The 25987-nt window shown below is 43.3% G+C and overlaps 1 protein-coding gene across 1 annotated transcript in view; it reads right to left on the bottom strand.

Annotated features, from left to right (window-relative positions):
- GMDS (GDP-mannose 4,6-dehydratase) overlaps nt 1–7402 on the bottom strand; it is a 357646-nt gene extending 350244 nt beyond the window's left edge. Inside the window, exon 1 of the mRNA XM_054381971.1 lies at nt 7292–7402. Within this exon, the coding sequence (XP_054237946.1) occupies nt 7292–7402 (111 nt within the window). The remainder of the gene's footprint in view (nt 1–7291) is intronic.
- Nucleotides 7403–25987: the final 18585 nt, after the last annotated feature.

Raw genomic sequence — 25987 nt, 5'->3', positions numbered from 1 at the left:
CCAGTTCATACACATATGAAATTCCTTAGCTGAGGTCCTGAAAAAGCAATCAAGGAATTTATAAGAAAGAAGCAGGTGACAAAAATAGTATGAAAAAATTCCTTTATTTTGCTCATTTGTCTAAAAAACAACCAGAATAGCAAGAAGAGATTCAGAGCAACAGAGCACATACGCCTTTGAGAAGGAATTCAACGTCTACCATGCTGCTGGCCTGCTCTCATGTCCTTGTTCATCTGGTGCTTTATGGAAACCTTGCTTTCCAAATTAAGTCAGCTGTGCTGCACCAGTGCAGAAGGAGCAAAGCTGAAAAGTTTATAAGTACAGACACTCATCAGGACTCTACTTCAGACCCAAAAGTCTAAAGAAGCTGGGATGAACTTGCTAGAAGTTGTCAAGAGAGAAAAAGTATCTCTTGTATCCCAGACTAACGGAAAACACAGGTAAACACAGAAATTCAGTCTTAGCACTCGCCAGAGAGTATGGGCACCAGGAAGCACCACTAGGATGGGTACCAGTATCACTGCACTGGAAAACTTTCTATTCCGCTTCCTCGGATTACAGGGATCAGTGGTAACTTTCGATGTGTTCTTCACACAGGCCATCAGCAGGTTTAAGTACTCCATTTTCCTTGTCCTTCTGCATAGCTATCTATCTGATAAGAAACTGACTCCCTTGTGCAGAAAGCTCAACAGCCAAAAGGATCTGAAAGACAGAGGAAAAAAAAAAAGACCAAAACTTAGTGGGAGAAGATGAAGTAACAGGAAAAATGTTTTTTTAACAGGAGTTCTCTTCTGCTTGGACTGTCTGTAGGTACACAGAGGACGCTTCAACTCTCTGAAAACAAAAATACAGGTTCTGTCTACACTGACAGTAACAAAATTTCATTAAGTTAACAAAAACAACCCATGCAAATAAGAAAAAATCCAAGATTAAGCACGTAGCATGCTGCTAGCAGTGGACTGTTCTGCTCTGCGTCAGCCTGGGCAATAGCCTGCCATGACTACTCGCAGCATCAGAAACGTCCTTGAGAAGTGTTACCTGGAGGTCAGCTTCTGAAAGCCAAACTGCATACCATGCCTCTAAGCTGTTTCATGCCTTGGCATCATTACTGTGATCTTTATAATTCTATTTTTCCTGGAGTATTTTATATACTTTCACAGCAGGTACACACCATACCATACAGAACCTTACTATTCACTTGCTGCTCACTATATTTTTTAACCCACATGCTGTATATATCCTGTTTATACATGGGGAATCTGATTGCCTGCACTGGTCCTTGAGTTCACACCTGCCCGTTGAGCCAAGGTTACCAGACCTTCCCTCTCCAGCAAGTAACTGGAGAATACACTTCACTGGTAGTTTTCCACAAACCGTTTATGCCATCCTGTCACAAACTGCACGTGTTCAACCTCTGATACTGTGGAGAACTCACAGCATCATAAGAGTTTCTGCTGCAAGGGACCTCTGTGAATCAGCCAGTCCAAGATCCCTGGCTCCAGCAAGTTGCCGACATTCATGTCCAGTTTGGTTTCGAATACCTGCAGGATCAGATGTTTCACGGCATCTCTGGGCTGCTTGTTCAAGTGCTTGACTGCACTCATTTAAAACAGAACAATTTAAAAACAACAAACAACAACAACAAAAAAACCCCAAACAAACAACAACAAAAAAAAAAACACCAAGATGAACAAACACCATGCCCTCTCAAATTTAAATATTGTTTCTTGTATTTCCTTTTGTGCCCAAATTAGTGTTATCTGCACCTTCAAACTAAGAAAAGAATGTTCAACATGCCTGAAATCCTAACCCTGGACAACAGGTGGCTACTGACGAGACAGCAATTGAAAAAAGTAGCTAGTTTCTGCCAAGGCAATGTTTGTTCAAATGAAAAGGCAGCAATACCAATATTTAACTTTAGCCGGAAACCACAACAATATTTGCTTTCAAGAAAAGGCAGCAATGCTAATATTTAGCTGTAACCAGTTTTAGCAAACATTACCCTCCTACTACTTCTATGCAGTAAAGCAGTCCTTTGGATTGTATCCTTCACCTGACATACCTGTATCGTCTCTCTGGAACAACAGGCTACAACATTTTCTTACACCTGCCTTTTAGTTATACAGCTGCTCCCCAGTGACAAAGATTTCCACCTCACTACTTGGTCACAGTTACTTTAAAAAGAAACTTTCATAAGGAGTTGTTTAACAGTTTCCTTTACAGCTCTTTGTTTCTCTAAGAAAGGAAGATCTTTTAGCCACAGAACATCAAAGAGGTTTGCAGTCACACTCCACACTAGTTCTTTGGTCCTTTTCAGTATTTTAGATACTAAGCAATAAGTCACTTTCTTTCATTAATGGTAGTTTGCCCCACTTGGTGTCATTCTTATCAGCCAAAAGCCAACTTAACCTCAATTCACAACAGCAAATCCTAGTTTTTAGGTATCTTTTTCCCCTTCATGACACAGTTACAGCCTTTCTCAAACTATGAACTCTAACACCCACACAAAACTTGCAGTTCACGTGTGTGGGAGGGTTGCTGTGTTACCCGACGAGCAAAGGCCAAGAGCAACCCACTGAACTTCCGACACCAGAAAGATAGAGGTAAACATCACATTCTACCTGCATCAACCAGCTACAGAGAATGTTCTCACATTTCTGCATGCACACTCAGTTGTAACTACACTACCTTGGGGTTTGGTTGACACTTCTGAGGCTGCTACCTTAAGTTTTGCCAAAGGGCAGCTGAATTTGAGGACAAATTCAAGGGAAATTGTTCCCTCATTCCCATGGCAAGGCAGAAGCTAGTGCTGCTGCAAGAGTTCAAGGTAGAAACAAAACTGTTTTCTTCATATGCAGTCTGCAATAGTCTCTAGCCATGTACTGACAAGTCAACTCTTCATTCAAGACTGACCTTTGCATGATCTGAGTCTACAAACTCTCACCTTACTGTCTCTCCAAATAAAGCAGGACAGCACCAGACAAAGGATGGACATTATTCACTGCTTATAATCCAGTCACTGAGGGGGAAAAGTAGAAACATCAACACAGAACCTTACAATTAGACTCAGCCAGAGTATTCCTTGATATTTCTCCAAGAATTCCAATATTTAAAACTTTTACAAGCACCCATACAGACATACAATCAAACTGATTGGAGTTCAATCAAATTTTCCAGAAAGTTATTTAAATGTAACTTTAACAGACATTTAGTCACAGTACCTAGAGAACAATGGCATCAAAAAGTACTGCTTTAGTAGCTTCCACAGAAAAGAGACCAGATGTGCATCTACAATTAAATATGCTAGTTACACTGGCATTGGTCCAAACCCCCCATTTTTACAGAAGCAATGTCTGAGAAGTCCAGCACATCTATTTTGTGTTGTGGAAACACTCTTCTATTGAGAGTCACATTCTAACTTTGTAAAAAAAAAAAAAAAAAGAGGCAACAAAAACACACGCCAAAAAACACCACAGGCTTGTTTCACTTTAAATGGTTTTCCTTGGATAACGTGCCATGCACTACTCACAAATAGCAGACCAACACCTATGAGACACTCCAGAAATGTTTTATTCATCCCACCACAGAGACTGCCTCACTCTAAAAGTCACTTCATCAAAACAGTGAAGCACTGTTTGTCCCACTGCCGTGGTGTGAGACAGGAGATAAGGGAAACCTCAACACTGCCAAGGAGCATACAACAGTCCTGGCTACACACTCAGGGTCTCTTATCAATAATGCAAGTAGCAGAAAGAGACTGATTTCAGTGCAACCCCATGGGTAAATGCAGGATTTGTAGAAGTTCATCTGCTTTGATTTTCCTGGAGACCAAGGTACTGCCCTGGCAGCTAGAATGCTGTTTGAGTTCTCACCATGCAATTATGGAATTAGGTTTCCTTTGTGTCTTCACCATGCACATGGCAAACTTCTCCTGTTCATGTGGCCAAAGGTCAGAAAACCACCTTCTTATCAGCAACACGTTCAACCTCACTGAGACCTATCCTTGCAACAACATGGGTCTAGAAGAGAAGTGAGCTATGCATATGAACTAGGACAGTAAACTGGCACAGGACAAGCATCCTGTCACTCATTGTACAGAATTTGGAATTTGTGCAAACAGACCATTCTCTCTGGCATCCTGTAAAGTCTTACGAGTCCCACCAGAAGTCCATAAATCAGAAGTTGCAGTTGTGCTCTATCTCCATGGTATATGTCAGTTAAAAGCTGCACCATTTGTCAATTGCCCCATTGTCAAAATACAGCCCTACTTGAGCTCAACTTTCTCCACCACAGCAGAAACTAAATCTCATCTGAGGAAAAGATGGACAATCCAGATGATCAATGCTATGAAGATAAAGCAAGTTGCCTGATGTCATCACTAGGATCAAGCACACTTGCTATGGCATAATCTCAACTCATGAAAGGCTGCTGCAGTTCAAGCAGCACCTTGCTTAATCCAAGAGTAATCTACAGCCAAAAACACAATCAGTTTTGCCTAAAATTGCCGCAGCCCAGTTAGCTCAACACTTATCTCCCACCTGCCCTCACTCCAGGAACCAGGCACTGGAGTGCCTTAGCTCAGCAAATAGTCTCAGAGGACATTAGCCACATGCAAAAAATGTGGGTTCCTCACACAAGACAACTATGACAACTGGCTTTTAGGAGAAATGTCCTGTAGCAAGAGCCCAGTTTAAACAGGGAAAGCTTACCACCCAATTCTGTTCCATGACTTCTTCAGTCTGAAGGGATCCATGCATTTATCTTCCACCTTGAAGGAAGAAAAGGAAACAGAACAACTCTCCTTGGTCCAGTAATTAAAGTAACTACCCAGGAAAGGCAAACCCTAAGCTCGAGCTTCCACTTCAGCATGTGTGCGTTGTACAGATGGTAATTAAGTTTAAAAGCAGATGGGACATTCAAGTCCATCTATTCTCAGATAAGAAGTAGAACACAGGTCTCCCTCCCATTTCTGGGGGAGGCCTCTCCAAATAAACCAAAAGCTATTACGTAAAAACAAAGAAAAAGAAAGAAAGAGGAGTGAGGAACAAGTACACAGTGAGTTTCTTTGATTCCGGGTGGCATATCTCAAAGTGATGGAGGACTACAGCACCCCAAAAGCAGCCACCCTCAACATAAAACTTCCATCCTCAGCCAAGAGTTGGTCCAGTTTTCACTGAGATTCCCCAGCCTCACAGGCTAACCTTCAGCTATCCTAAACTTTTATTAGCTGCATCTCTCCTCATGTTCCAACGCTAGACAATATGTCTGACAAAGCATAAATTAAGATGGAAAAGCTGCTTTGAAAATAGAGAAAAATAACTGAGGCTGTACTGAGGGAGCTACAGGCTTCTAACAGTCTTTGATGAAGAGAAATATACTTCTGTCAACAAACTGGAAAACTGTTCTCACAGCCCAAAGAAGTCCTTGGGAAAGCTTTGACTGTGCTCTCAATAAAAATAACCACCAAACAAGTATGTTGGTAAACACAGATAGTTAGTATTTTCTCTTCTCAGACACAGTTGTACATCCTTGTCAGAGAGCTCCTTGGAGGGGTTTCCTCAGCCTGATGTTGGCAGACAGCTGCTAGTCCAGGGAAAGGGTAAGGGCACCCCCAAAATATGTTGTGAGAACATGTGAGAGCAGACATAATGAACATGAACAGCAGGTCAACATTCAAAGCATAGTGCAGGTTCTCTTGGAAAACAGCTGAAAGCTTCTACGACACCATATTGTCTGTGGATTGACTCCTTCACAAAAGGTCAGGCAGCTCTTCTATTACTAGAACACTGACCAACACTGTCTCACAGTGAGTGTTTTGACATGTACTTTTCCATAATGCTTATGGCTTTCGTAACAATCATACCAAGTGGATCTGCAAGCACACCAGGACAAGTCGCAGTTGAAGAGGAAGAAGTTTTGCCATGCATGAAGCTGTCCCCTATTAAATACAAGCCATAAACGAAACAATCTGTTCAGCTGGGATTCTAAGAGGAGCATCAATGGTTACTACATAACATTACCTACTGAACAAGCTATACCAAGCACAGGAAATACACCCTGGGAGCCTGAGTCATTCAGTGTGTTTCAAAAAAGAAGCAATACACAAGAAGAGTAATTTCTTCCAGGCAGTGGGCAACATATGTATCACAAATAAAGTGTTCCCCAAGTACAACTAAGCACATCAGGGCCAGCTTTCATTCAGCACCCACTTGCCAACAAAGACGCAACGATGCAGACCTCTGTGTTGATAGACACTCCAACCAACTCTCTGAGCTGCCTGTTGGAGTGCGTCAGAAAATGCTACACCCATCAACGCTCCTGCAGGGCTCACCTGGTTAACTCACCACCAGTACTTCCTCTCTTTCACAGGGCACAGTTCATCCAAGGGAAACTGATTTTTCTTTCCATGCCACCTTCATCCTGCACCTTCTGCACAAAACACGAGGGCTCTGAAAGCATCATTATCCCTATGACTAATACAGCCAAAAGAATTGCAGACTGCAATGAACACACATGAATGGAAAACAAGCAGCCTGGGGAGGTGCTTTTTTCCTCTGTTCAGGTCTGGATATAAAGTAGGTAATGACTGAAAATGTGAGGCTGACTAGTATGGAAAAGAGACAACTGATAAAGACCCTATGAGTGACAAGCCCAGATCAGAGCAAGTTCAGCCGCAGGCTGCCTCACACCTGCACTGGTACCTTCACCGTTTCAGGCCATCAGAAGGAAGGGTCCCAAACTGTCCTTGTCCGGTTTCCCATAGGTGTAGCTCTTCTCTGACCTCACTGCAGCACATGTTCAGCAGATTCCTCACCATTTCCTGGTACAAGTTACCACAAGGCGGCCCAAACCCGATCTGGAGAGCGATGCTCCCCCTCATACACACTGAGTCGAACCACTCCAGCCCCCGGAAGACCAGCCCGAGCCCCGCCTGAGCGAGGCCAGAGCAGCCTGTCATCGGGGCCGCCTGCTCGTCCCTGACCCAACCGGGAGCTCCTGCACGCTGCGGAGTCAGTGGCGGCAACTGCCAAGAGAGGGGGAACAGGGCACGGAGATCCGTCACATGGTGCTCCAGGGGCTGTGAGCGCACCCGCCAGGATGCGCTCAGCAAGGACGGAAGGCGGCTGTTGACTGCAAATGAACGCGCCCGGCAATTCCCCGCCGCTCCACACACGGCCTCAGCGGCGGCTACCCACATGCGCCTCACGACCGGTCTCGCCACGGGAGCCCGGCGAGACCTGGGTGCCCGGGTGAAGAAATACCAGTCCAAAGGGGAGCCTCCCGGCGTTACCTGTCCGGTGATGCCGGTGATAAGGGCCACCTTCCTGCCGTTCATCTCTTCGCAGTCGTCTCCTACTGCCGCGGCACAGGCACACGCCTCCAGGGCCGGCTGTACTGCCATCCTCCTGGCAGCGGCGGGCGCGGCCCAGGTGTGGGGACAGCCCGGGGCGGAGACGTGGCTGCCGGGGGTAGCCGCAGAGTGCTGTGGGCGGGCGCAGAAGGGAGGACGGCTCCCACCCAGAGCAGGGCTCGCACATGGGCTGCCGCTGCCCACGGGCTACCTCCGGCGCTCCGCCCGCCGCCTCCACAGCATCTTCGCGCTCCCGTCCCACCCTCAGGTGCGCTCCCACCAGTCGACCCGCGCTCCCGCACCGCCTTTGCCCGCCCTCCCCTCTCTTTGCTCCTCCCCGCGCGGCCCCGCAGCCAGGGTCGGAGGCGGGTGCGTTGATTGGCTGAGGGCGAGCGGCGGGGAGGGGAGCCAGCCCTGCGAGAAGCCGGGCGAAGCGGAGCGGCCGGCTTCCGGACCGTGTGTCAGAAGCGCCACGTGAGCAGAGTGGCGTGCAGCGAACAGTGCCCTCTGCGGCCTGGAGGAGCTCTGGTCACGCCACCCCGCCGGGCACGCCGCCTGGTCCTCGAGGGTCCTGGCGGGTAGTGGCTGTGCGAGACACCAGAAAGCACATCTGGGAGCGCCCCAGAGTGCAACCGGCCCGCTGTGAGGACTCAGAGCATCCTTCAGCCCTCAGAAAGACAGAGCTGAGCTTGCTGGTCCTCCCGTGCTTACTTGCCTGTGGAAATACTTATTCATAAGTGACCCAAAGGCTTCTGGAAAAAGGGGGAGATAATATTTCTTCTGTTGCTGAGAGTTGGGGCTGTGCATCCTAGAGAAGAGAAGGCTCTAGGAAGACCTTACTTTCAGCAGTTACAGAGGCCAGTAAGATGGGGACAGGCTTTTTAGCAGAGCCTGTTGTGACAGGACAAGCACCAATGGTTTTAAACTAAAAGAGGGAGACTCAGACTAGATAGGAAGAATTTTTGACACAGGGTGGTGAGATCCTGGGCCAGGTTGCCTAGGGAGGTGATAGATGGCTTTTAAAGGTCCCTTTGACCCAAACCAGTGTGTGATTAACTCTATGGTTCTGTAAAGGACAGCACCAGCACCTCTTTACTGAGGCAGCATGTGGCTGAAGCTACAAGGAAGAAGGGGCTTGCCCATATTGATTTTACTGTCAGTCCCTGAAGGCTATCACACCAGAGATTCCTTATTGCGTGTTTGGATAGTGAGACCTCTATGTGTGAAAACAATGGTAGTACTATAATTTTACTATTATTACGGCTTATTGGTGCACGTTGCCAAAAATTACTTTGTGGTGTTAAAAGCTAATAGTATACGGGGGGTGGTAAGAAAATAGCTGCCTTTGCTGCCTTCCAAATGGAACTGTACATTGAACATTTTTTCACACACTGCACCTCAAGCTCATAGTTTACATCACCTTGTTCCAGGCCCTATTATGTGATAGAACGGAGGAACTGTGTTATGTCATGGTTACTCAGTTGCAAGACATCCTTCATGTGCACCATATCTGCATCATTTCTGAAGCTTTTTCCCAGAATATGTGCAGTTTGGCTACTATTTTGCAAACTGGTTTCATCCCGCTGGTGATTGCTTTGTGAGTGTATGAGGCGAGATTCTAATGAAGAGGGACAGCCCAGTTTTAAAATGGCAATGGAGTCATAAAAAAGCCTAAAAATCTGAGACTTTCAGAACTTAGTGACCGAGAAATAAGACACAAAACTGATTATTTAAAAACATGGGACTTTACATTAGAGGGAGTTTGGAGCAAGTTTTCTTTCTTTCCTTATGTATATAGATCTTTCCTTCTGCTAGATGAGAGCTGCCTAAAGAATTGCATGAGCTACAACATTAAAAAATGTCCTTTATGTGTCTAGATGTGCTTGTCATTTCTACCTTTCGCTATCAGTCCATTAATCTACTACAAAGTAAAGCCTGCCTTCTTTCCATGCTCTGCTAAAGAAAGTACTGAGTGGAGCTGACAACGCTGGTCCTGAAGCTGGGCAAGAAGACTCCCTACCAGTAGGGCTTCCACATGCAGTTAAGAGACTTTTGCTGGTCCTTTTCTCTGAATAGGATTTCTCCTTCCCCAATTGTCCAATATCCCACAAGAACTATTTTTCAGATGTGCCATTTCCCTTGACTGTTATTCCTAAAGGAACTGCACCAGAAAGAGACTAGTTCACACCTTTCATAACTCTCCTGATTAATCAAGTCCCTCGGCTGAATGAGCACCTTGTCCTGTGATTGTACTCCCAGGTGAAATGCTCCTTGGGCTCTTCCCCTCTTTGGAACACTAACTTTCCTTCCTGCTCAGCACATGTGCTTCCCAGCGATTCAGAGCAAAATCCTCTGCAGTCTGTGTCACTTTTTCATGGAGAAAAACTCAGCCAGACTGAGAACACTTTATCAGGGTTCAGTCTTATATTTTTGGTCAATGCTAATACTAGACACAGGCAGATGAAGCCAGACAGGATGTAGTCCCGTTCAGGTTCCAGCTAACTGAATTGGAAAAAAAAAAAAAAAACCAAAAAACTTTTAACTCATTTACATTTCTCTTCCATTTATAAGTCTGGCAGTGGTCACTGCAGACACTGTTAGCCAACTACCCTAATCCTGCTAGGTCTGCCTCTGGCATGCTCTGGGGCATATTCCAGAGTTAATGCACAAAGATGTTTCTGTCACCAAAGCCTACCGAGGTACATTCACAGAAGAAACTGAAGGCTCAATTGTAGCACAGGTACTAGATTTTACCTAAGTTGCTCTGGTGTTGACAGCAATTTATGACAGACTGGAACTGAAAACTGGACCAGCAACCCCCAGGGACCCCAGGATTAATATTCACTTTGAGTGCCAGCCTGCACTGATGTCTTCTTGCTGCTTCTAGCACCTGTACCACTGCATGTGCTACCTAACTTAGAGCTATGTCTGTCCACATTGTAATTGCTTTTTCACACCTCTGTGTAGACCTGGCTCTGGCCTCAAAACCTCCTCATGTGAAGAGGAGACAGCAGACTGACATGTCTGCACCTCCAGCCCCCTTGAAGCCCTGTAATAGGAGACACGTGTGTGAGTATGGGTTTCCAGTAAAAATGTTATGCTCAGCAAGTAATCAAGCTAACAAGTTCTGAGGAGACAAAAAAGAATAGCATGTGTGACCTTAACTTTAAAACTGCCACCCCAAGAACTGGTGAGAAACAGATAGGACATACATAAAGACATTTGCTTGGTGTTGGTAGTGAATGAAAACATGTATCACAGGGAAAGAAAAGTGCAGAGCAGAGCTGATGGAAGTCAAACTGGTTTGATTGAAGCCAACCATAAAATAATAGAAAATCAGCAAGGAGGAAGCAGAGGGAAAATTAAAGAGCAAATAAATGTCGCAGAGAATAAGGAAGAAAGGAATAATAGGAGGAAGTGTATTAGATTACAAATCTCATTTGAATAAGGATGTGGCTGCACTGCTTATTGGGTTTTGGAAAGGTAGCTAGGTGAGGTTTCAGAATCTCTCATGAACCTGTTGTGCTTGCAGGAAAGAAGTAAGCAAGGGTACTGTGGTAGGCCCAGAAGAAAGTACTATGGAAAGGATTTCTTTTTCTACTTCTCTGTTTTAAAGTAATGGCAGAAAATTATAATATTGACTGTCTACACAGAACTAGAGAGTGTGGAAGGGTATGTGGAGGATGAGAGAGTGGAGTCCAGGGCAGATACAGCATGATGTGAAAGAAGATGCAAATGCTGGAATAAGAGTAAGCAGCCACAGAAGGAAGAGCACCAGATCTCACAAGGAAATAAAGAGTGGGCAAAACCAAAAGGATGCATTGATGGAAAGTCCCATCATTGGTTTTTATTACTGTTGGCTTGAATATCTGAGCGCATGTGGAGTGACCACAACCTCAATGCCCTGACATAGAAACTGGCAGGTGTAGCAGAAACAGGATTCAGAGGGTGGTTCTGGACAGTGAGCCTCGAGAACAGAGCTTGGAGATAAGCAAGCACTTTGGCATCCCTTCCCTCTCAGGCAAGTTCTTGTGCTTCTGACAAATCTTGTACTTCAGACCTCTCCCCACATGCTGTCCTATTTCTTTCCAACAGGACCTTCTCAGTGGCAAATGCAGTTGTGAGAAGTTCAGACATCAGTGCTGCAAATGCATCGGTGAGGCAGGGGGTGTGTGTAAATTCTTGGCAGTACTGGCTCCCAGCTGGAGCTGTTTGTGTTCAACATTCATGGCCTGTGCCCAGCCCACATATTACTTGCAGCCTCTTTTTCCTATTCCAGAACGCTTGCCTGCTTACTTTTGAAGGGCTTGGTAAGATTGGCCAAATTTGCGAACTTCTTGGCAAAAATGCGTCCTTTGAAAGGCAGAAACCCACTTCCCGTTGGTGCTGTCACAATGTGATTCCTGCAACACACTGCACAGCATGGTGTTTCAAAGGCAAAGGTTGTGCCAGTGCCATTTTCCTCTCCCACACTACAGCAAAATGATGGCACCCTGCAGTAGAACTGATGGAAGAGCAGGATCCAGGCTGAGCTTTGTGCCACCATTTGTTTCTACCCTAAAGGTCTATGTCTGGAAGTTTTACTCAAGACTGAAACAGCACCATTACTAAGCACATGAACTTCAATCCCTCCTCTGCTTGGTGCAGGCACAGCATGTGTGTGAAGAAGTGGGGATGCTGGCGGAGTTTTGTGTAGTCTGTGTACTTCTGGACCACTGAAAAGGCTACTTTGCAGCCTGGCAGAAGGGAAGGAGCCTTCACAAGGGGAGTTCATCATTTCACAAGGGAAGGCTGGGGAGGGCCTCCTCCTCTCAGCCTTGATCCCATTTTATGGTCATCTGTGTAGTCAAGAGGAGCCTTGCTGCAGTGGTGACCTATGTGTGGTAGCCCCAGGCAGCTGGGCAGGCCTGTGGGAACCTGGGGCAGGGGCTGATGGCCTCAGGGACATAGGGTCCTGGGCTACAAGCAGAGACGGGGGAGCCCAGCAGCAGGCAGGGACAGCCAGGTCTGTGCATGCCCTTGGGCTTGAGCAGTGTGGCCATGGATCCCAGCCAAGCCCTGACTCAAGAAGAAATACAACTTTGTTAAAAAAAAACATGGTAGTGTCAGTCTAGTGGCTTGCCAGTCTGCAGGCAAGCCAGCCCTCAGTGCACCATGTTCCTCAAGCACATGGAAATAATTAACAATTACTCCTTTGTATCTCAGCCAGCACTGGAGCTACCTAATTATGGGCATTGTTTCTGTAAGAAACACCAAATAAATGTCTGTCTTCATTCCCAGAAAGGGGTAAGGAGCCATGAGTACACGAAGTATCAGGCCCAGCAATGTGTTCATGTATGTGATTGTGCTTTACAGCTCTGAAAGTCAGTGCTAATTGGACTGGAGCCAATGGAGTTAAAACACCTGAGAGACGAAACAGGTTCCTCCCTGGAATAAGATGGAGAATTCTCTGTGCACAACTGACCAGAAACACTTTTAACCAGCGTGATTATTTCAGTATGCATGAGTCACAAGACTTCTAAGGGAGATTTTGGCAACTCTTTGGAAGAAGTCCTACACTCGAGAAATGAAAAAAAAAAGTAATCTTGGTAGAGTCGACAAACATCTTTGTATATTTTAGGAATGTCTCAAAGAGAGAAGATGAATGTGTGGCCATCAGGTCAAGAGAAGTGATTCATACCATTTGCTCTTGTAATACTGCATCCGATTCTATCTCAAAGAGAGAAGATGAATGTGTGGCCATCAGGTCAAGAGAAGTGATTCATACCATTTGCTCTTGTAATACTGCATCCGATTCTAGTGTCCCCATCATAAGAAGGGTACAGGGCTGTTGAAACAAGAGGGGGGCCGTGAAGATGAGGATAGGCTGAGGGAACTGGGGTTGTTCAGCCTAGAGAAGGACTCGGTGGGGTAGAAGGAAACCTTATAGCTGCCTTCCAATACCTGAAGGGATCCTACAGGAAGGATGGAGAGGGACTTTTCATAAGGGTGTCTGGTAATAGAACAAGGGGGAATGGTTTTAAGCAGAGGGAAAGTAGGCTTAGACTGGATCTTAGGAAGAAGTTCTTCAGTACAAGGGTGGTAATACTCTGGAATGGCTTGACCAGGCAAGTTGTGGATGCCTCTTCAAGGCCAGGTTGGATGAGGCTTTGAGCAGCCAAGTCTAGTTGAGAGGCATCTCTGCCCATGGCAGGGAGGTTGGAGTAGAAGATCAATAAGGTCCCTTCCAACCTAAGCCATTCTGTTATCTTCACATCCAGTGCTTCCAGACGGATAGCAGCAATACAAAAACACACCTTACAGAAAAAATGATGTCAGAAATTAACTAACAGATTTGAAAAAACAACAGCAAATCACTGGGCCTGACTGGGTTGAGAAACCTCAATGCAAAATGTCTGGCCAAAATCTTATTTGCTTGACTTATTTTGTTTTCCCCTGAAGACAGTATCAGAGGACTAAAACTTATGTGAAGCCTTAAAAGTCTACCTAAAGAAAAGTTAACTACTGCAAGGCTAGGCTTGTCACAAATGTCACTTACTGGCATTACACATACACAGTAATTTGTGTATCTCCATCTATGACACGTGCCAAGATTCATCTTTTTATTAGTGACATTTTCTTTATGGGGAGTAAGTTTGAACAAAGCAGAGTTTGTATCCTTGTCGAAACCATTTAGTCCACTCACACAACTGAAGGCATCAAAGACTGCTTCTCTGGAAAGCCAGCAGAATATAGAACAGGCCTTCTCTTCTTTCTTCTGGCCTTACACAAATACAGTCTAATACACACCCAAATCCTTACATAAATCTCATCCAAAAGACTTCTAATCAGAAAAGAAAACAACAACCCTATGTTTCTCACACTATAAAAAAGACCACCTTGGGAAAAGAACAATGCAGTCACAGAGTGGTATGGGCTCTGTTAAGAGAGTTCACATTAAGTGAGCATTAGCTATTCAAAGAATTAACTGAAACAGGGCAGTGAAGGAGCATCTGTTCCTGAACTCAGGGTATGGCAGAGAGCAGAAAAAGAACTAAGTTATAAAACATTTTAGCAGGGAAATAAAATAAATAAAAACAACAACAACAAAAACCCCAAAACAAACCAAAACCTAAATGGAACAAACCTTAAAAAAAAAAAAAAAAAAAAGTAAAAATCACTGTCCCCTAGACTGGATTATTCTCTTAGAAGGTAGGTTCAAATACCAGTGCTGCTTTTTCCAAGTTGTCTCTGCAGTTACAGAATGAATCAGTAGCAGAATGTAAGAGATTCAAAATATGGACCAGAAGGGACTCTTTAACATTGCTGGAACTATGTTTTTTGTAGCAACACCTGCATTTGGCTAGATACACACTATTCACACTCTTTATATATTCCTCTGCATTTTATTTGCGGCTAAGTGGTCATGTAAGAATTAATGCTGTTGTTTTTAACGTGCATACTTCTAGTGGGTAAAAGGTGCCCATGGTCTTTTGTGCCTGGGATAAATCATTCTATGATTAGTTGTGACCAAACTCAGAAGAATGATACATAAAATTACTTCTTTATTACCCCTTTTACAATGCATTAACTGTTTGCTAGGTGCTGACAGAGTCAGACCCCCGCAGCCCTCCTTTTGGTCTGTCACAGAGTTCTGGCTTCAACCCAACAAACAGAGGAATGTAGTAGAGCTGCTCAAAGAGGAACCTGGTGCCAGTGATGGGGAAATGACAGAATTCACATTTCCTTGGGGCTGGAAAGAGGCAACATTACAGTAAAAGCAAACAGGATTTCAGAAGGACAGATTTCACTTATCCAGAGGGTTGTTGGGTAACATTTCCTAGAAGGCTTGTCCAAGGAAAAAGAAGGGAATTTAAAAGGAAAATGCTAAAAAGTGGTTGAAAAATAAGATCCGTATCAAAGGAATGGATCTGTATGAGATGGTGCTTTCTTTAACAGTCTGGAAGACTGTTAAGAATAGAGAGAGTTCCATGAACTGAGGGGGAATGCAAATAAGTTAGATTAGAAATCAAAATTATCTCCAAAGGAAGTCTTGATAAGTTAAAAAAAAAATTGTGGGAAAAATCAGATTAATTCAGCAATGACAAATGCAAACCACTGCATTTGTGAGGAACTCATCAATGGGTTTCAAAAACACAGGATAAGGAATGCTGATGTAGAAGGAAGTATAAAGCTTTTAACGGAGTTAACAATAGTGTATTGTATCTGAAATAGGCAAACAAAGTATAGATACAGGTGTGTGATCTGTAAATACCCAAAGTAATCCTGGTGTATTATTAAGTATAAAAGTAACTACTGGTGGTGTGTGTTTGGTGCTGGATATCGAGAAGCTGGAGGAGAGCCATGGCAATTATCAGAATTCTACAAAACATGATATGGAAACAAAGAGAGGAAAAAATGTGAAATGAAGGACCAGAACAGCCTTCAAATGGCTGCTACAAAGAGTTAGGGAGAAATCTATTCTTAGTGCTCCTAATGAAGAGGGCAAGATACGGTAGATGTAAACATGGGAAAAATTATTTTAATGTTAAGAATTTACAGCACTGAAACCAATTTACAAAGACAGAATGTGGCAGCTCCATAATTTAGTTCTCTGATAACAGACTAGATGAATGTTCATCAGGAATGACCAGCTACACTTGAACTTGCCTTGGATGAGTGGCATTCTACTTGATGCTTCAAGGTTGCCTTCAGCCTGCTAGTGTTTTGTTAGAATTGGGATCTTAACCTCCCCAGAGTCAGTTACAAAGTGTCCCACTAACCTCCCACAACTGTTTAAGTGGCAGGCAAGGCCTCAGATGGCACCAGCTCCTCCTACTGCAGCCAAAGGTTTATTCTGCCCTAGAGCTCTCTTCTGGGAGGATGTGGTTTATGTATAGGTAGCAGAACTGCGATGGATGACTATTGCCTCACCCATTTCACCACTTCCCTGTTGCTTGACCCCCACACTGTTTGCTCTGCAGTAAAGTTAATGGCTGAACAAACTCTCGTGACAACCCCACTTTCGGGGAGCACCAGGGGTGAGGCTGGGAGCTGGGGTCAACAGCCTTACTGACAAGGGGTGCAGTAATACAGCATCCTGAAACAAGGAGCAGGCAGGTCTTGTGGCAGTAATCAGGGTTAACCAAGTCTTATTCACCAGACAAGGCTTTAGTAGTGAGGTAAAGATGAGGTCATCAGGGAGTCAAGGCTGCAAGTCAGATCCAGTATGTGGATCAGTGAGGCACATGGCCAAGCACAAGATCCAAGGACAAGTGTCTTAGCTTGAAGAGAGCTGCTCAGCAAAGGGAACCAAGCCCCCATTTCCTACAGCTTTTTCTCACCCATCTCTTTCCCCAGCAGTGATCCAAGGTCCAGCAACAGCACCAGATCTGAACTGCCCCAAGCAGCATCTGCCAAGGCACACAGGAGGGCAGTGCTATTACAATCCAGATAAAAGCATTTGTTGCACATTTAGCACAGCACCAAAAGACCAAATTCCCAGCACTCCCACAGAATGACAGACCCATATTGCATTTTAAAGGACAGCCATGTACCAGTGTAAGAAAGGCCACTGATAAGCCACAGCCTCAGGAAAAAAAAACATCCCAAGTATATATTTTCACGTTTTAATCAGTTCATTCTGCTGTAAGAATGAGGGTATGCTGGGTTGGAGTTTTGTTTGTTTTAAAGGGCAGATTAGCAGTGACATTTCTGATACTCTCATTTCTGGCTTCTGTAGGCTCCAGAGACCAGGTCACCTAACCACAACTCTCTTTCCAACAGTTTCTGTATTGTAGGCTCCAGTGCTACATCCATAGCCTCCCTGAGCATAACTGAAGTTCTTACCTTTTTTTCATTGCTGCAGCCCCCTACCCATATTAGGCTCTCTAGCAGCAAGGGACCACCAGAGGATCTGGCCCAAAACATTCAGTGTTTTTATTTGTGCTTCACAGTCTCTATGTGATTATTAAGCAAAACAATTTTCTAGATTGTGAGGAAAGATTTGCCTGACAGCACTTGAGCCATCATGCTGAAGTGCTTGACTGTAGTCTTGGTGACAAAATTGGCCCACATGTGCAAGGAAGTGACAGCATCAGCTAAGTGTGTCCCACCACTGACCCTACCAATAGGTCTGAGAATTTTAGAGGCTATATTTACTTGCTCATCTTTGTCAGAGTCTTTCACTGACTCATGGGTTATAGACCATGAGGTAGTGTCTCTGCTTTCTGGATCATATCAGCCACTGGAGTGGCTGAGCCAGCTGGTCAGCAGAAGTACGTGTTTAATTCTGGTGGCTAATTTCTTTGAATCCCACTCTGCTTGTGGTCCAGTCTGTATTCCCTTCATGCAAGGGTGTATCTGGAGAGCTATTCCTTGCATCTAGGCAAAGAGCAGTGTTATGGAAATCCCTATGGCTGGGCCTGAATGGTGTGCTTTTGTAACCGTCCTGTGCCTTTTGCACCAGGGTATGTAGCTCAGAGGCAAACACAGAAAGCTATTTCAGACTTACAGAAAGTTCCTGTGCCACTTCAAAATAAATACTGTTTTGGCCATTGGGAGAACAAAGAGTGAGGGTCAGAAAAAAGGAAAAGGAAGAAGATATACAGGAGAAAGCAGGTTAACTTGGGTGGGTTTTCAATGCCACACATGCAGGGACCTCATTCAAAATATTACACTATTCTGCCTGAGGGCAGCTGAGCCAACACTCATTTAAATGCAAACCAGTACCAGGTCAGATACCGGCTTTCTGCAGAATTGGGCAAAGGCTCCCAGGACAGAATCTTTGAGTGGCCTCAAGCTGCTTGGGATAAAATTTGCTTTTTTCCTGTTCTCGAGATCACCTCTGCTTTGAATACCTGGGGATGTTGCTAGTTGCCTGCTGGCAAAATGGCAGTGGAAAGAAATTTGTTAAATTAGCACTTCTTGCCTCCAGAAAACTTTTTGACTGCAAGGTGGAAATGTGAGAAACCTCCCATCCTGCACACAGGGCTAGCCCATTCAGCTGCTGGAAAAAAATCTGCTGTTATTTTAAACAGAAACCACAGAGCTCTGACAAAGCCTGAAAGAGACTCCTGGAACTTTTAGAATTACAATAACAATTTGGTTAAGATGTTGGACTGTCACTGTTAGCCTGCATTATCCTTCTAGTAAAGGAGGGTTTCCTGGTATCCAGCTGAACTTCCCATTGACTAGGATGAGGTGGCCAGCGATGCACAGTATAAAGAATAGGATCTCTACAGAAAAGAGTGGTTAGATTTTTTCATTTTACTTTTTGGCAGAGCTGGGGAATTCCAAACAGAGTTTTACTCCCACATTTTAACCACGTTTTCCTTTTGGCAAATTTTTGCCAGGAGGAACTCCACCCAGGGAAATAGAGACCTCATTTTAAAAAAAAATAGAAATTAAATTCTAGGCTATATACAGTGAGGTTATGTGTATCATCTTTGTCATTTTAAGAGAGCAAGATATCTTCCTTTAGATTCATTCTCCAAGTGTCTCAGTCCTCCACACAGCCAGCACAGCAAGACTTGCTCTTTTGGTGGTGATTGCTGTACATGCTTAAGGAAGAATTCCAGGCCTTGACTCCAGATCACACCTGATGTAGCAAACAATGCTCTGGATCTATCATTTCCTGAGCTCCATGAGCTCTGAATCAGTGTCTCTCTCAAGTTCATAGGAAAGTGATCAATGAAAACTACAGTATCCAAAGCACTGCTTGGCAGGCTGAATAAAAAAATTGAAAAAATAACATAGTCACCTCATTTCATCATCCCAAACTTCAGTGCAGTCATTTAAATAGTGAGTCTGTGAACCATGAATTTAGAAGCAAGCTACTCCAGTCAATGGAAAGACATTTATTAAGCTAAATGGCTTCATATCAATCTTTCACTGGATGGAGCTCTAAAATATTTCCTCCAAAAGTTCTGCAGGCTATCCAAGCTGTAGAGAAGGAAACTGGAAAACAATAGCTGCCCAGACCAGAAGAAGATACATAAAAGAGGGTAACTGAAATACAGCAGCACAAGTTAAAACCTCATTTTTATACAGCTCAAGTATGATCAGTATGCTTATCTGGAGCTTGAAGACTGCTCTTGGGTGGCTGTTCAGCTGTACTGCTTTCAGCAGGGTTTCTAATGTTCTCTAAAAAGAATGTAAAACAAATGCTAGGTGGGGTATTGGTAAACCAGCAAATTACATCTGTATAGTTCTAAACCGACTTATAGCATGAATCACAAGGCATCCCATTTCTGCTAAAAGGGAAGTCTTCATTTTCTTATCTTTTTGAAAAGCAGTCAGCTGGCCTGCCAAAAAGATGTCATTTGCACTTCTGAGTCTGGATTATCAGCCCCTGTGATTTATTTTAGTTATTAAATAACAATTTGTGTTCGTAAAACATAGCCTCCGAATCAACTTACACAATGTATGAGTGATTCACTCTTTCAGTCTGTATTTTAATCTCTTCTTAGCACCAAAGCCCCGCTTTTTTACATGGTTTTTTGTTTTGTTTTGTTTTTTTTTCCCAGCTAGAATAGCAGTGGTTTATGTTGCTGTGTTAATTATGTGCGTCTTTAAAGTGTGGTTTGGAAAGCATTACACATCTGAGGGATTTGTGCAAATTAGGGGATTAATAACAAGACATGTTTTCTTTTTTCTTTTTTTTTTTTTTTAAAGGATCTCTTGAAGGGAGTGTGCATGTGTTAGGCAGAGCTGAACCAGACCTGGTGTGTGTTCGAGTGCCTTCCTCTCCCTCCTCTCTCCTCTACTCTTCTCAACACCACATGGATCATGTGATGACTTGTCATCGGGTTGACAGGTTACATTCTGGCTGGCAGGATCCTATCCTCCAAGCTAAAAATCTAATTTTCAGATCCTAGAAAAGAACGTGTAGATATCAACATATGCATTTAATCACAAACAAAAATAGTAGCTTTCTGCCTCTGTGTCATTCAGATCAAGATTGCTGCCTTCCTGGAAGCCAAACCTAAACTGCTTTAGTCAAATAAAAGTTATTGAGCTCAACAGGGCAACTAAGTAAAATTTAACAGCCTGTGACTTACAGGTTTCACTATATAATCTAGTCCCTTTTGGTCTCCAGCTCTACTAACCTAAATGGAATTTAAGCCTTGATTTTTTTTTTTTTTTTTAATTAGACCACTGGTGAGACTGGAGGGACCTATAGATCTTCAGCTGCACGTAGGTGTAGCTGGCTGGCTGCATTTTCAGTGGGTGAAAGACTGCCTTTTTACACTGTATTTGGCTTCATTCCTGAGGTGGCTGGACATGCAGTCCAAATACAAATTGACCCAGGATTAGTTTCTACTTCCTATCCTTCCTTTTACCAAAACAAAACACTGGGGTTCAGCTTGCAGAACTTTGTGTGCAGGGTCTGCAAGGCCATTCACTAACCACATAGCACAGAACATCAGAAACATGCAATATGCATCCAGACGTTCTTTGTGATGTTAACCTGACTCAATACCCCCAGTTAATAAAGTTAATAATAAGCTTTTGTCAGACACCTCCACAACTGTTTAATTGCTTACGTGCTGATTCAGGGGTGAGACCTGAGAGGCATTTCAGAGGTCCCCACAGAGAAGAACGTGGAAATTGATCAAAGCAGATAATGAAACACAAAATGTATTAGTTCCAAATGTAGGTTCCTGGTTGAAATGATAGCAGAAACCCTGGCAATAGCAAACGTGGCTTTTTAAGTAGCCATTAGAATTCAAACTCTTACCTGAGTCTTGGCAGTTCTTGTGATCTTACTTCCAATTGCTTTGCTCAAAGACTGAGAAGGAACTACTGTGTGACAATAATTAAGGACCTAACTTGGCCATAAGGCAGGATTCTCCTGATACAAACCTGCTGAGAAATTAATGGGATGCTTTATTCATGGAGCAACCACTGCAAACTTCTCTCGAAATATAGTTTTCTGTTAGCAAACCTTCTATGCTAGGCTACTGATCTTTACAGATATTTTCAACAGACATTTGACACAAATATAGATTTCACTATTACTCCAAGCAGGACTTGTCTTTAATTTCAAACAACTGCCAAGAATAGCAGGCTTCAAAGCTAACTGATAATACATTGAATACCAGTTTCACTTTAGTAGCCCTCTTCAAGCTCTTGTGGAGTTGTTAGTGTGGGAGGGGGATTCCAGCCTCAGAGGATCATGAGGTGTGTGGGTTACTGATCTACAAGAAATTACATATCTGTGATTTTCAATATGGGTAGATAACATGCACTTATTTCATTTTCAGGAGTGCTCAGAGGATAAGCTGGAGATCTGGTTTTCAAGATTACGACTGAGACTGAAAACAAAACAAAATAAAAGACCTGTGTTCTGTAAAAAAAATTAAAATCACATTCTCAGTGTCATTAGACATTAACAGACTAGTACCCATAACATTTGGAAGAAATACAGTGCAGCTTCTATATTACAAGACAGCTCTTGATATAGGTGCAGAAACATGTTATCTTTAATTTAAAAGCCATATGCTGTTGTGTATAGCCCTTTCCATTCAAGCTTGTGAGCATTACTGAAGAGGATATATTGTCTGAATTGGAATTTCATTACAAAACAATTCATCAAAATTAAAACCTTCCCCAGTAGATTTTTACACCCCATCACCCTCCGCAATAAATGTGGCCAGTTAAGAACCATTGTTGGCAAAATCAGCTCTTACAGACAGCTTGAACTACATTAGAGTGAATGATGTAGCAGAGTGAAACGATTTGCAGATGCAAGCACAAAAAAACAGGATGAATAATTTTTTTTAGGAGTCAAAGTAACCTGCACTGGAAAGAAGATGGGGAACAAACAGGTAATCAAGCAGGATTGCATAGGTGATCTTCAACTGCAGACTCCAGCAGCCCTTTTTGTGTGACGTAGGCTAGCTCAGAAGAGCCAAGATGCTGCAGCGACCCATGTAGCATAAAACCTTGCCCTAGACAGATTTTGTATAACCATCTTCTGAGTGGTGTAAATTAATTAGGAGCAGATGTTCAATGTTCTTCAGTAAAATAGCCCCTTGTGAGACCAGCAGCTGCAAGGTCAGTGGTCTTGGAGTCCTAAACGACTTTTGGAAATCACTTAAACACTTTAAAAAAATACTGCATGCTTATTTAAAACAAACAGACTTTGGGCCTAAAGAAATTCTTAAATCTAGACTAGAAGTACCAGCTCCATTCCTTCTTCAAAAGAGCAACAGTCTTTCCTACATACTGAAATGTTTTTACTTTATGCTTTACCTAAAGGGCTGGCTGTGGAATATGTAATGCTTTCACTCAAGGGATTCATAGGAAAGGTTTGAGCTGTTTTATATGGAGGATATGGGTTGATTTATTTCTCAAGGCTTTAAGGAATAAAGCTTAGCCCTTCAATGGTGTGCAGGAGTGTTACCAGCCCCAGGCTTCCTTGGAACTGCAGCAGGCAGTGGGCATGCAACACATGGGCTCTTCAGGAATCCTGACACCAGGCAATGCTGGTGGAAATGCTGAAGTCTGCTTCTTTGAAAGGGTAGAGGGGTTAGGTTTAAAAAAAAAAAAAGGAGGCTTACAGAGAAAAAGTTAATGCTTTGAAGACTCCTAATGCTTATTGTACAAAACTGCCACCATGGTTCATTGCTCACAGAACCTCTCACTTCAGCTCTCTGCTCTCCTCCTCTGGCCCTTGGTATTCATATATTTTTCTGCCTTTAATGCAAAAGGAAGTGTTATAGTATTTCAAGATTTCTGGTAAATCAACATTAAAGATGAGGCCAAAATTGCAAAGCAGCCAGTGCAAATTACCATTCTGTTCCTTGTTCTTAGTGGTGGTGGCATTAGTACCATGAGTACACCAGAGCCATTCAAGCCTCTACTGATGTGATTATTTCAGGTGATATTTCAAGCTTTATGTTCCTTTCTGTGTTTTGTATACTGCTGTAATGATTTGCTTCCGTTATTTGCATCCTTTCATCTCACGCTAGCCCCTACAAGTCTAAGTGCATATCCATTCCCATGTCCCTTTCTTGCAGTCCTTCATGGAGTGCTAGATATGTTTGTGGCCCTCACTTTCCCAGAAAACAATGGTTCAACATAATCCCACCACAGCTCACAGCTACCTAAACATGGGTGACTCAAATACAGATGTGTACCAAACAAATGGCCACAGTGTCAGTTTTGGGTGCTTGATGACTTCTCAACCAAAGGCAAGGGAAACTGGAAACATAATTACAAATTGCTCAGCCCTATTTTGACGTAGAAATAGCTCTCCTTCCCATATTTATTCCTCACTTTCATTCTGTTGCCCCACTTGAAACAGATCTGAGCTTCCAAAACTATACCTAAGTTTCAAACCTAACACAAACATTTATTTCTAAAGCTCCCATTTTTTTCTCTGTGCAAATACAGGTGTTTTCATGTTTTCCCCTTTCTGCTGTCATTCTGATTTCTTGTAAAGAAAGGCCAGGGTGAACAGTAGTTTCCCCATTACCTATGGGACTGGTATCTAAGCTGGTTTAACTAAACCTTGACAAAGCAAAAAATGTTCTTTATCTCCAAGCAAGGCAATGCCAAAGGTGAGGTATGGACTACACAGTCCTTCTGAAAGAGGGCTCACTTGGGTATGTGACAGGACAGTATCAAGAAGTAGCAAAACACAGATAAGATTAAATTGCTCATTTCAGGGGAATCACCCTTGTGCAGAACAGTTCGTGTTAAGGTTTGTGAGTGCTCTGGGATAAAGTCAACACTCCCACCTACTGGTCTCATCTAAGTTTTATCTTTTTTCTTCTGGGTTGGGGTTTTTCCCCTCTCTTTCCTCTCTTTTTTTTTTTTCTTTTTTTTATTTTTGGGGGGTTGTGTTTCTTTTTCCTTTCTGTTTCTGTTTCTATCTTTAGCTTTTGCTTTTCCTTTTTTTCCCTTTCCTTTTTCAGATTGAAATTTCTGTTTTCCATTGAAATTTCTGTTTTCCATTGAAGATTTTACAATTTACACAGGCACATCCTCAGAATGACATATGTATTCTTTTCTCACACTTCTGAAAAAACTTACATGTGTCTTGCTGTTGTGAGTGGAGCAACTTTCATCCAGTCATTGCCTGCTGATAGAACAAGTAACAACATAGAACTGATGTCTTCAAAGTAAGACAAAAAAAAAAAACACCTTTGGTTCATTTTTTTCCAAATGACTCCACTGTACTTAAAATTCTGTGAGTAAACCATGCAGGGAACTTAATTGTCATCCAGTGACAGTCAGGGTCCCCATGTTTCCTTGGTCATGGTTCCACTGTGGCTCTTATTTACTTCTCAGGACCATTTGAAATGCCAAGTAACAATCCCTGCCTGAGAAAGGGCAGCAGAAAGCCATCTCCAAGCAACCCAGTTTAATTCATTTGCTCCAGTGACTTTGTTTTCTTTTGCAAGTAGACACATCTCATGTCAGTTTGGGCTATAAAGACTGTAAGACCCCACAGAAGGTATTTGTTCCAGTTGCCTCTGAATCATCCACTACACCTACTTGCATGTTCATAGCAGTGCCAGTTGTCCCAGCTGCAACAGGTAATTCTAAGACACTCAGCAAAAATCCATTTTAACAAGTAATCCTTACATACACAGGCTATCTCCCACACATTTTCCTATGTACTGCTCTTAATTTTTTGCATACAGTAGCTCTGTGTTTTGATTGTCTTCATTCTTGGTCCAAAAGTCAGTAAAAATACTGAGGTACTCTTTATGTGAGGGAAACAGAGTTTTACCTCAAAGCAGTTCAACTCTTTTCACTCTTATTTCCTCATTTTTGTAACACTTAAATTATTTTTAGAAATGCAAGAGGAGAAACAGAAACACCGTGTAAAAACCTCCTAATCATTTGTTTATAATTTAGTAATAACTCCCACAGAAGGCTCTCCGTTATTTTTTGTGCTAGATTAGTGCCTATGGGCTCCAATCAGGAAGCACGCAGGGGTGAAATGACTTGCCCAGATTTGCACTGCAGCCAGGGCCAAACCAGAGAACAAACCCACAGCTCAGCCCCAGTCTCGTGGTCAAGCCTTTGGACTCTGCTGCTCCCCTCTCAGCCAAAAAGCACATTTCCATAGGCCTCAATGGCTGGTTGCGTGGAACCAGCCACACTCTGCTTAATGAGCATGAACTCAGAGCAGAGTGCTGATGCCTAATAAACTGTTTCATTTAGAATATTTAACTGCCTGTAGAAGGTGCCTTAATCACTCAAGAGTCAGACTTCCAAAGTTATTTAAGCATCTAAATGCACAAAAGACCATTGACCAGGGTTTTCAGAAGTACCTCCTGGTTTCACTCCCCTGGGACATTCATTCAGCAGGTTTGGGCAGCCCAGTGCTTTTTGTAGTCTGAATCGAGTTTTTACTGAGAAGAGAGACAGAGGAGACCTCCATATCACAAGTGCAGTTTACACCTTATGCCAAGGGATAGAGATGCTTCTGCATGCCTCCTTGTCTCTTTTACCTCATGGTTGTCCTAAATTCTGGCTTAGACTCTGCTAAAATTGTGAGGATCCATATTCTGACCAGGCGTGATGGTTTGAAACTGTCTTTTTAATTTTTTTCCTTGCAAAGTTCAAACAGAGAAAGCGAAAGAGTGTAAATATATTGCCTGGTTATTGTCGGTGGGGGGGGGAGTTTCAGCTCAC

The sequence above is a fragment of the Indicator indicator genome, chromosome 6 (assembly GCF_027791375.1).
Source record: "Indicator indicator isolate 239-I01 chromosome 6, UM_Iind_1.1, whole genome shotgun sequence".
Taxonomy (NCBI): Eukaryota; Metazoa; Chordata; class Aves; order Piciformes; family Indicatoridae; genus Indicator; species Indicator indicator.
Note: the sequence above shows the minus strand (reverse complement) of the source record. Positions and strands in the feature narration are given on the sequence as shown.